General features: G+C 49.4%; 1 protein-coding gene across 1 annotated transcript in view; it reads left to right on the plus strand.

Moving 5' to 3' along the window:
* Positions 1-390: 390 nt before the first annotated feature.
* LOC147007091 (uncharacterized) overlaps positions 391-9,808 on the plus strand; it is a gene marked incomplete at both ends in the record, with an annotated part of 10,018 nt that continues 600 nt past the window's right edge. The window contains 10 exon segments of the mRNA XM_085867559.1: positions 391-877; positions 2,821-3,061; positions 4,526-4,729; positions 4,896-5,297; positions 5,390-5,932; positions 6,387-6,544; positions 7,206-7,671; positions 7,810-9,064; positions 9,066-9,430; positions 9,541-9,808. The exon segment at positions 9,541-9,808 is cut by the window's right edge and continues 38 nt beyond it. Of these exon segments, the coding sequence (XP_085723685.1) occupies positions 391-877; positions 2,821-3,061; positions 4,526-4,729; positions 4,896-5,297; positions 5,390-5,932; positions 6,387-6,544; positions 7,206-7,671; positions 7,810-9,064; positions 9,066-9,430; positions 9,541-9,808 (4,389 nt within the window).

The following is a 9,808-nucleotide window of genomic DNA, read 5'->3' on the forward strand; positions in this document are numbered from 1 at the left end:
ATACCCATTTGCATCCTTTATCACCCTAACCTGCAGCACATCCTTTCCAGCTCGGTCCCTCTGTCTTGCCAATCGGTATAAATCCTTTTCCCCTTCTTTTGTATCCAACTTCTCATACAGCTCGCCATATGCCTTTTCCTTAGTCTTTGCCACCTCTCTCTTTGCCTTGCGCCGCCACTCTTTGTACTCCTGCCTACTTTCTTCATCTCTAAGGCGAGCCCACTTCTTTTTCACCAACCCCTTCTTCCTTATACTTTCCTGTACTTCCTCGTTCCACCACCAAGTCTCCTGATCTTCCTCTGTCTGTCTCTGTCTGTCTCTGTGTGTGTGTCTGTCTCTCTGTTTGTGTGTCTGTCTCTGTCTCTCTGTCTGTGTCTGTGTCTGTCTCTGTCTGTGTCTCTGTGTGTCTGTCTGTGTGTCTCTGTCTCTGTCTGTGTCTGTGTCTGTGTCTGTCTCTGTCTGTCTCTCTGTCTGTGTCTGTCTGTCTCTTTGTCTCTGTCTCTTTGTCTGTGTCTGTCTCTGTCTGTGTGTCTGTCTGTGTCTGTCTCTGTCTGTGTGTCTGTCTCTCTGTCTGTGTGTCTGTCTGTCTGTGTCTCTGTCTGTATGTCTCTCTGTGTGTCTGTGTCTCTGTCTGTGTCTCTGTCTGTGTCTGTCTCTCTCTGTCTGTGTGTGTGTCTGTCTCTCTGTCTCTGTCTGTGTCTGTCTGTCTCTGTCTCTTTGTCTGTGTCTCTCTGCTGTCTCTGTCTGTATCTGTCTCTGTCTGTGTGTCTGTCACTCTGTCTGTGTGTCTGTCTGTCTGTGTCTCTGTCTGTATGTCTCTGTGTGTCTGTGTCTCTGTCTGTGTCTCTGTCTGTGTCTGTCTCTCTCTGTCTGTGTGTCTGTCTCTGTGTCTGTCTCTCTGTTTGTGTGTCTGTCTCTGTCTCTCTGTCTGTGTCTGTGTCTGTGTCTGTCTCTGTGTGTCTGTGTCTCTGTCTGTGTCTCTGTGTGTCTGTCTGTGTGTCTCTGTCTCTGTGTCTGTCTCTGTCTGTGTCTCTGTCTGTATCTCTGTCTCTCTGTTTGTGTCTCTGTCTGTATCTGTCTCTCTGTCTGTGTCTCTGTCTCTGTCTGTGTCTGTGTCTGTCTCTGTCTGTGTGTCTGTCTGTCTGTCTCTGTCTGTGTGTCTGTCTCTCTGTCTGTGTGTCTGTCTGTCTGTGTCTGTCTCTGTCTGTGTGTCTGTCTCTCTGTCTGTGTGTCTGTCTGTCTGTGTCTCTGTCTGTATGTCTCTCTGTGTGTCTGTGTCTCTGTCTGTGTCTGTCTCTCTCTGTCTGTGTGTGTGTCTGTGTGTCTGTCTCTCTGTCTCTGTCTGTGTCTGTCTGTCTCTCTGTCTCTGTCTCTTTGTCTGTGTCTCTCTGCTGTCTCTGTCTGTATCTGTGTCTCTGTCTGTGTCTGTCTGTGTGTCTCTGTCTGTCTCTGTCAGTGTGTCTGTCTCTCTCTGTCTCTGTCTGTCTGTGTGTCTCTGTCTGTCTCCCTGTCTGTCTGTCTCTGTCTCTCTCTCTCTCTGTGTTTGCCTCTGTGTCTCTGTCTCTCTCTCTCTCTCTGTGTGTGTCTCTGTGTCTGTCTCTGTCTGTGTGTCTGTCTCTGTATGTGTGTCTGTGTCTCTGTGTCTCTGTCTGTGTGTCTGTCTGTGTCTCTGTGTCTGTCTGTTTCTGTCTGTCTCTCTCTGTGTCTGTCTGTCTCTCTGTCTGTCTCTCTGTCTGTCTCTCTGTCTGTGTCTGTCTGTCTCTCTGTCTGTCTCTTTGTCTGTGTCTCTCTGCTGTCTCTGTCTGTGTCTCTGTGTGTGTCTGTGTCTCTGTCTCTGTCTGTGTCTGTCTGTGTCTGTGTCTCTGTCTCTCTCTGTCTGTGTGTCTGTCTCTCTGTCTGTGTCTCTGTGTCTCTGTCTGTGTGTCTGTCTCTCTGTCTGTCTCTCTGTCTGTGTCTGTCTGTGTCTCTGTCCTTGTCTGTGCGTGTCTCTGTGTCTGTCTCTGTCTGTGTCTCTGTCTGTGTCTCTGGCTGTCTCCCTGTCTGTCTGTCTCTGTGTTTGTCTCTGTCTCTCTCTCTCTCTCTGTGGGTCTCTGGGTTTGTCTCTGTGTCTGTCTCTCTCTGTGTGTGTCTCGGTGTTTGTCTCTGTGTGTGTCTCTCTCTCTGTCTGTGTTTGTCTCTGTGTCTCTGTGTCTGTCTCTGTCTGTGTGTCTGTCTCTGTATGTGTGTCTGTGTCTCTGTCTGTGTCTCTGTCTGTGTGTCTGTGTCTCTGTCTGTGTCTCTGTCTGTGTCTCTGTCTGTGTCTGTCTGTCTCTCTGTCTGTGTCTCTGTCTCTGTCTGTCTCTCCGTCTGTGTCTCCGTCTCGGGCTCTCCCTCTGTGTCTGTCTGTCTCTCTGTCTGTGTCTCTGTCTCTTTGTCTGTGTCTCTCTGCTGTCTCTGTCTGTATCTGTGTCTCTGTCTCTCTGTGTCTGTCTCTGTCTGTGTCTCTGTCCTTGTCACTCTGTCTGTGTCTCTGTCTGTGTCTCTGTCTGTATCTCTGTGTCTCTGTCTGTGTCTCTGTCTGTACTCTGTCTGTCTCCCTGTCTGTCTGTCTCTGTGTTTGTCTCTGTCTCTCTTTCTCTGTGTGTCTCTGTGTCTGTCTCTGTGTCTGTCTCTCTCTCTCTGTCTGTCTCTGTGTCTCTGTGTCTGTCTCTGACTGTGTGTCTGTCTCTGTATGTGAGTCTGGGAGTCTGTGTGGGTCTCTGGGTGTGTGTGTCTGTTTCTCAGTCTGTGTCTCTGTCGCGGTCTGTCACACTCTGACTGTGTCTCTCTGCTTTATCTGTCTGTCTCTGTGTCTCTGTCTCTCTGTGTCCGTCTGTGTCTGTGCCCCTGTCTCTCTCTGTCTGTGTGTCTGTCTGTCTGTGTGTCTGTCTCTGTCTCTCTGTCTGTGTGTCTGTCTCTCTCTCTGTCTCTGTCTGTGTCTCTCTCTCTGTCTCTGTCTGTGTCTCTGTCTGTGTCTCTGTCTCTCTGTGTCTGTCTCTGTCTGTGTCTCTGTCTCTCTCTGTGTCTGTCTGTCTCTCTGTCTGTCTCTCTCTCTGTCTGTGTGTCTGTCTGTCTGTCTCTGTCCTTGTCACTCTGTCTGTGTCTGTGTCTGTGTCCTTGGGCCTCTGTCTGTCTCTGTCTGTATCCCTGTGTCTCTGTGTGTGTCTGTCTGTGTCTCTGTCTCTCTGTGTCTGTCTGTGTCTCTGTCTGTCTCTCTCTGTCTGTGTCTGTCTGTGTGTCTGTGTCTGTCTCTGTCTCTCTGTCTGTGTGTCTGTCTCTCTGTCTGTGTCTCTGTCTCTGTCTGTCTGTCTCTGTCTGTCTGTGTCTTTGTGTCTGTCTCTCTGTCTGTGTGTCTGTCTCTCTGTCTGTGTCTCTGTCTGTCTGTCTCTGTCTCTCTGTCTGTGTCTGTGTCTGTCTCTCTGTCTGTGTCTGTCTGTCTGTGTCTCTGTCTCTGTCCTTGTCACTCTGTCTGTGTCTGTCTCTGTCTGTGTCTCTGTCTGTCTCTCTGTCTGTGTCTCTGTCTCTGTCTGTCTCTCTGTCTGTGTCTCTCTCTGTCTGTATCTGTGTCTCTGTCTGTGTCTGTCTCTCTGTGTCTGTCTCTGTCTGTCTCTCTGTCTGTGTGTCTGTCTTTCTGTCTGTCTGTCTCTCTCTGTCTCCCTGTCTGTCTGTCTCTGTGTGTCTCTGTGTTTGTCTCTGTGTCTGTCTCTCTCTCTGTTTGTCTCTGTGTTTGTCTCTGTGTCTGTCTCTGTCTGTGTGTCTGTGTGTCTGTCTCTCTGTCTCTGTCTCTCTCTGTCTGTGTGTCTGTGTGTCTGTCTCTCTCTGTGTGTCTGTCTCTGTCTGTGTGTCTGTCTCTCTGTCTGTGTCTCTGTCTCTGTGTCTCTGTCTGTGTCTCTGTCCTTGTCTCTCTGTCTGTGTGTCTCTGTGTCTGTCTCTGTCTGTGTCTCTGTCTCTCTCTCTGTCTGTCTCTGTGTCTCTGTGTCTGTCTCTCTGTGTCTGTCTGTGTGTCTGTCTCTCTGTCTCTGTCTGTGTGTCTCTCTCTCTGACTCTCTGTCTGTCTGTGTCTGTCTGTCTCTCTGTCCTTGTCTGAGTGTGTCTCTCAGTCTGTCTCTGTCTGTCTCTCTCTGTGGGTCTCTGTCTCTCTGTCTGTGTCTCTGTCTCTGTGTCTCTGTCTGTGTGTCTGTCTCTCTGTCTGTGTCTCTGTCTGTGTCTGTCTGTGTCTCTGTCCTTGTCTGTGTGTGTCTCTGTGTCTGTCTCTGTCTGTGTCTCTGTCTGTGTCTCTGTCTGTGTCTCTGTCTGTCTCCCTGTCTGTCTGTCTCTGTGTTTGTCTCTGTCTCTCTCTCTCTCTCTGTGTGTCTCTGTGTGTCTGTCTGTGTGTCTATGTTGTGTGTCTCTCTCTGTGTGTCTCTGTGTCTGTCTCTGTGTCTGTCTCTCTCTCTCTGTCTGTCTCTGTGTTTGTCTCTGTGTCTCTGTGTCTGTGTCTGTCTGTGTGTCTGTCTCTGTATGTGAGTCTGTGTCTCTGTCTGTGTCTCTGTCTGTGTCTCTGTCTGTGTCTGAGTGTCTCTCTATCTGTGACTCTGTCTGTCTCTCTGTGTCTGTCTGTCTCTCTGTCTGTGTCTCTCTGTCTGTCTCTGTCTGTCTGTCTGTCTCTCTGTGTCTGTCTGTCTCTCTGTCTGTGTCTCTCTGTCTGTCTCTGTCTGTATCTGTGTCTCTGTCTCTCTGTGTCTGTCTCTGTCTGTGTCTCTGTCTCTCTCTCTGTCTGTGTGTCTGTCTGTCTGTGTGTCTGTCTCTGTCTCACTGTCTGTGTCTCTGTGTCTGTCTCTGTCTGTGTCTCTGTCTGTGTCTCTGTCTGTTTCTGTGTCTCTGTCTCTGTGTCTGTCTCTGTCTCTCTTTCTCTGTCTGTCTCTGTGTCTGTCTCTGTGTCTGTCTCTCTCTCTCTCTGTCTGTCTCTGTGTCTCTGTGTCTGTCTCTGTCTGTGTGTCTGTCTCTGTCTGTGTGTCTGTGTCTCTGTCTGTGTCTCTGTCTGTGTCTGTCTGTCTCTCTGTCTGTGTCTCTGTCTCTGTCTGTCTCTCTCTGTCTGTGTCTCTCTGTCTGTCTCTGTCTGTATCTGTGTCTCTGTCTCTCTGTGTCTGTCTGTGTCTGTGTCTCTGTCTCTCTCTGTCTGTGTGTCTGTCTGTCTGTGTGTCTGTCTCTGTCTCTCTGTCTGTGTGTCTGACTCTCTCTCTGTCTCTGTCTGTGTCTCTCTCTCTGTCTCTGTCTGTGTCTCTGTCTGTGTCTCTGTCCTTGTCACTCTGTCCTTGTCACTCTGTCTGTGTCTCTGTCTGTGTCTCTGTCTCTGTCTCTGTCTCTGTCTCTGTCTGTGTGTCTGTCTATATCTCTGTGTCTCTGTCTGTGTCTGTCTCTCTGTGTCTCTGTCTGTGTGTCTGTGTGTCTGTCTCTGTGTCTGTCTGTCTGTCTGTCTCTGTGTCTCTGTCTGTGTCTGTGTGTCTGTCTCTCTGTCTGTGTGTCTGTCTGTGTCTGTCTCTGTGTCTCTGTCTGTGTGTCTGTCTGTGTCTGTCTGTCTCTCTGTCTGTGTCTCTGTCTCTTTGTCTGTGTCTCTCTGCTGTCTGTCTGTATCTGTGTCTCTGTCTGTGTCTCTGTGTGTCTGTCTGTCTGTCTCTGTCCTTGTCACTCTGTCTGTGTCTGTGTCTGTGTCCTTGGGTCTCTGTCTGTCTCTGTCTGTATCTCTGTGTCTCTGTCTGTGTCTGTCTGTGTCTCTGTCTCTCTGTGTCTGTCTGTGTCTCTGTCTGTCTCTCTCTGTCTGTGTCTGTCTGTGTGTCTGTGTGTGTCTGTCTCTGTCTGTGTGTCTGTCTCTCTGTCTGTGTCTCTGTCTCTGTCTCTGCGTGCCTCTCTGTCTGTCTGTGTCTCTGTCTCTCTGTGTCTCTGTCCGTGTGTCTGTCTCTGTGTCTCTGTCTGTCTGTCTCTGTCTCTCTGTCTGTGTCTGTGTCTGTGTCTGTGTCTGTGTCTGTGTCTCTGTCTGTGTGTCTGTCTGTGTCTGTCTGTGTCTGTGTCTCTGTCTGTCTCTCTGTCTGTGTCTCTGTCTCTGTCTGTATCTCTGTCTGTGTCTCTCTCTGTCTGTATCTGTGTCTCTGTCTGTGTCTGTCTCTCTGTGTGTGTCTCTGTCTGCCTATCTGTCTGTGTGTCTGTCTCTCTGTCTGTCTGTATGTCTCTCTCTGTCTCCCTGTCTGTCTGTCTCTGTGTCTCTCTCTGTGTGTCTCTGTCTCTCTCTGTTTGTCTCTGTGTCTGTCTCTGTCTGTGTGTCTGTGTGTCTGTCTCTCTGTCTCTGTCTCTCTCTGTCTGTGTGTCTGTCTCTCTGTCTGTGTGTCTGTCTCTGTCTGTGTGTCTGTGTCTCTGTCTCTGTGTCTCTGTCTGTCTGTGTCTGTGTCTCTGTCCTTGTCTCTCTGTCTGTGTGTCTCTGTGTCTGTCTCTGTCTGTGTCTCTGTCTCTCTCTCTGTTTGTCTCTGTGTCTCTGTGTCTGTCTCTCTGTGTCTGTCTGTGTGTCTGTCTCTCTGTCTCTGTCTGTGTGTCTGTCTCTCTGTCTGTGTGTCTGTCTGTCTGTGTCTCTGTCCTTGTCTCTCTGTCTGTGTCTGTGTCTGTGTCTCTGTCTGTGTGTCTGTCTGTGTCTGTCTGTGTCTGTCTGTGTCTGTCTGTGTCTGTCTGTGTCTGTCTGTCTCTCTGTCTGTGTCTGTCTGTCTCTTTGTCTGTATCTGTGGCTCTGTCTGTGTCTCTGTCTCTCTGTGTCTGTCTCTGTCTCTGTCTCTCTCTGTGTCTGTCTGTGTCTCTGTCTGTCTCTCTCTGTCTGCGTGTCTGTCTGTCTGTCTCTGTCCTTGTCACTCTGTCTGTGTCTGTGTCTGTGTCCTTGGGTCTCTGTCTGTCTCTGTCTGTATCTCTGTGTCTCTGTCTGTGTCTGTCTGTGTCTCTGTCTCTCTCTGTGTCTGTCTGTGTCTCTGTCTGTCTCTCTCTGTCTGTGTGTCTGTCTGTCTGTGTCTGTGTCTGCCTCTCTGTCTGTGTGTCTGTCTGTCTGTGTCTCTGTCCTTGTCACTCTGTGTCTGTGTCTGTGTCCTTGTGTCTCTGTCTGTGTCTCTGTCTGTATCTCTGTGTCTCTGTCTGTGTTCTGTGTGTCTGTCTCTGTCTCTCTGTCTGTGTCTGTGTCTGTCTCTCTGTCTGTGTCTGTCTGTCTGTGTCTCTGTCTCTGTCCTTGTCACTCTGTCTGTGTCTGTCTCTGTCTGTGTCTCTGTCTGTCTCTCTGTCTGTGTCTCTGTCTCTGTCTGTATCTCTGTCTGTGTCTCTCTCTGTCTGTATCTGTGTCTCTGTCTGTGTCTGTCTCTCTGTGTCTGTCTCTGTCTGCCTATCTGTCTGTGTGTCTGTCTTTCTGTCTGTATGTCTCTCTCTGTCTCCCTGTCTGTCTGTCTCTGTGTGTCTCTGTGTTTGTCTCTGTGTCTGTCTCTCTCTCTGTTTGTCTCTGTGTTTGTCTCTGTGTCTGTCTCTGTCTGTGTGTCTGTGTGTCTGTCTCTCTGTCTCTGTCTCTCTCTGTCTGTGTGTCTGTGTGTCTGTCTCTCTCTGTGTGTCTGTCTCTCTCTGTGTGTCTGTCTCTGTCTGTGTGTCTGTCTCTCTGTCTGTGTCTCTGTCTCTGTGTCTCTGTCTGTGTCTCTGTCCTTGTCACTCTGTCTGTGAGTCTCTGTGTCTGTCTCTGTCTGTGTCTCTGTCTCTCTCTCTGTCTGTCTCTGTGTCTCTGTGTCTGTCTCTCTGTGTCTGTCTGTGTGTCTGTCTCTCTGTCTCTGTCTGTGTGTCTGTCTCTCTGTCTGTGTGTCTGTCTGTGTCTGTCTGTGTCTCTGTCCTTGTCTGTGTGTGTCTCTGTGTCTGTCTCTGTCTGTCTCTCTGTCTGTGTCTCTGTCTCTCTGTCTGTGTCTCTGTCTCTGTGTCTCTGTCTGTGTGTCTGTCTCTCTGTCTGTGTCTCTGTCTGTGTCTGTCTGTGTCTCTGTCCTTGTCTGTGTGTGTCTCTGTGTCTGTCTCTGTCTGTGTCTCTGTCTGTGTCTCTGTCTGTCTCCCTGTCTGTCTGTCTCTGTGTTTGTCTCTGTCTCTCTCTCTCTCTCTGTGTGTCTCTGTGTTTGTCTCTGTGTCTGTCTCTCTCTGTGTGTGTCTCTGTGTTTGTCTCTGTGTCTGTCTCTCTCTCTGTGTGTCTCTGTGTTTGTCTCTGTGTCTCTGTGTCTGTCTCTGTCTGTGTGTCTGTCTCTGTATGTGTGTCTGTGTCTCTGTCTGTGTCTCTGTCTGTGTCTCTGTCTGTGTCTGTCTGTCTCTCTGTCTGTGTCTCTGTCTGTCTCTCTGTGTCTGTCTGTCTCTCTGTCTGTGTCTCTCTGCTGTCTCTGTCTGTATGTCTGTCTCTCTGTGTCTGTCTGTCTCTCTGTCTGTGTCTCTCTGCTGTCTCTGTCTGTATCTGTGTCTCTGTCTCTCTGTGTCTGTCTCTGTCTGTGTCTCTGTCTCTCTCTCTGTCTGTGTGTCTGTCTGTCTGTGTGTCTGTCTCTGTCTCTCTGTCTGTGTCTCTGTGTCTGTCTCTGTCTGTGTCTCTGTCTGTGTCTCTGTCTGTTTCCCTGTCTGTCTGTCTCTGTGTTTGTCTCTGTCTCTCTTTCTCTGTGTGTCTCTGTGTTTGTCTCTGTGTCTGTCTCTCTCTCTCTCTGTTTGTCTCTGTGTCTCTGTGTCTGTCTCTGTCTGTGTGTCTGTCTCTGTATGTGTGTCTGTGTCTCTGTCTGTGTCTCTGTCTGTGTCTGTCTGTCTCTCTGTCTGTGTCTCTGTCTCTGTCTGTCTCTCTCTGTCTGTGTCTCTCTGCTGTCTCTGTCTGTATCTGTGTCTCTGTCTCTCTGTGTCTGTCTGTGTCTGTGTCTCTGTCTCTCTCTGTCTGTGTGTCTGTCTGTCTGTGTGTCTGTCTCTGTCTCTCTGTCTGTGTGTCTGACTCTCTCTCTGTCTCTGTCTGTGTCTCTCTCTCTGTCTCTGTCTGTGTCTCTGTCTGTGTCTCTGTCCTTGTCACTCTGTCTGTGTCTGTCTGTGTCTCTGTCTCTGTCTGTGTGTCTGTGTGTCTGTCTCTCTGTCTCTGTCTCTCTCTGTCTGTGTGTCTGTGTGTCTGTCTCTCTCTGTGTGTCTGTCTCTGTCTGTGTGTCTGTCTCTCTGTCTGTGTCTCTGTCTCTGTGTCTCTGTCTGTGTCTCTGTCCTTGTCACTCTGTCTGTGTGTCTCTGTGTCTGTCTCTGTCTGTGTCTCTGTCTCTCTCTCTGTTTGTCTCTGTGTCTCTGTGTCTGTCTCTCTGTGTCTGTCTGTGTGTCTGTCTCTCTGTCTCTGTCTGTGTGTCTGTCTCTCTGTCTGTGTGTCTGTCTGTCTGTGTCTCTGTCCTTGTCACTCTGTCTGTGTCTGTGTCTGTGTCTCTGTCTGTATCTCTGTCTGTATCTCTGTGTCTGTGTCTGTCTGTGTCTCTGTCTCTCTGTGTCTGTCTGTGTCTCTGTCTGTGTGTCTCTCTCTCTGTGTCTGTCTGTGTCTCTGTGTCTGTCTCTGTCTGTGTCTTTGTCTCTGTGTCTGTCTGTGTCTCTGTCTGTGTGTCTCTCTCTGTGTCTGTCTGTGTCTCTGTGTCTGTCTCTGTCTGTGTCTTTGTCTCTCTGACTGTCTGTCTGTCTCTCTCTGTGTCTGTCTTTGTCTAACTCTGTGTCTGTCTGTCTCTGTGTGTCTCTCTGTCTGTCTCTGTGTGTCTCTGTCTGTCTCTGTGTCTCTGTC

The sequence above is a fragment of the Eptatretus burgeri genome, unplaced genomic scaffold, assembly GCF_056783735.1.
Source record: "Eptatretus burgeri isolate ZD-2024b unplaced genomic scaffold, Ebu_testis_v1 Ebu_testis_scaffold_714, whole genome shotgun sequence".
Taxonomy (NCBI): Eukaryota; Metazoa; Chordata; class Myxini; order Myxiniformes; family Myxinidae; genus Eptatretus; species Eptatretus burgeri.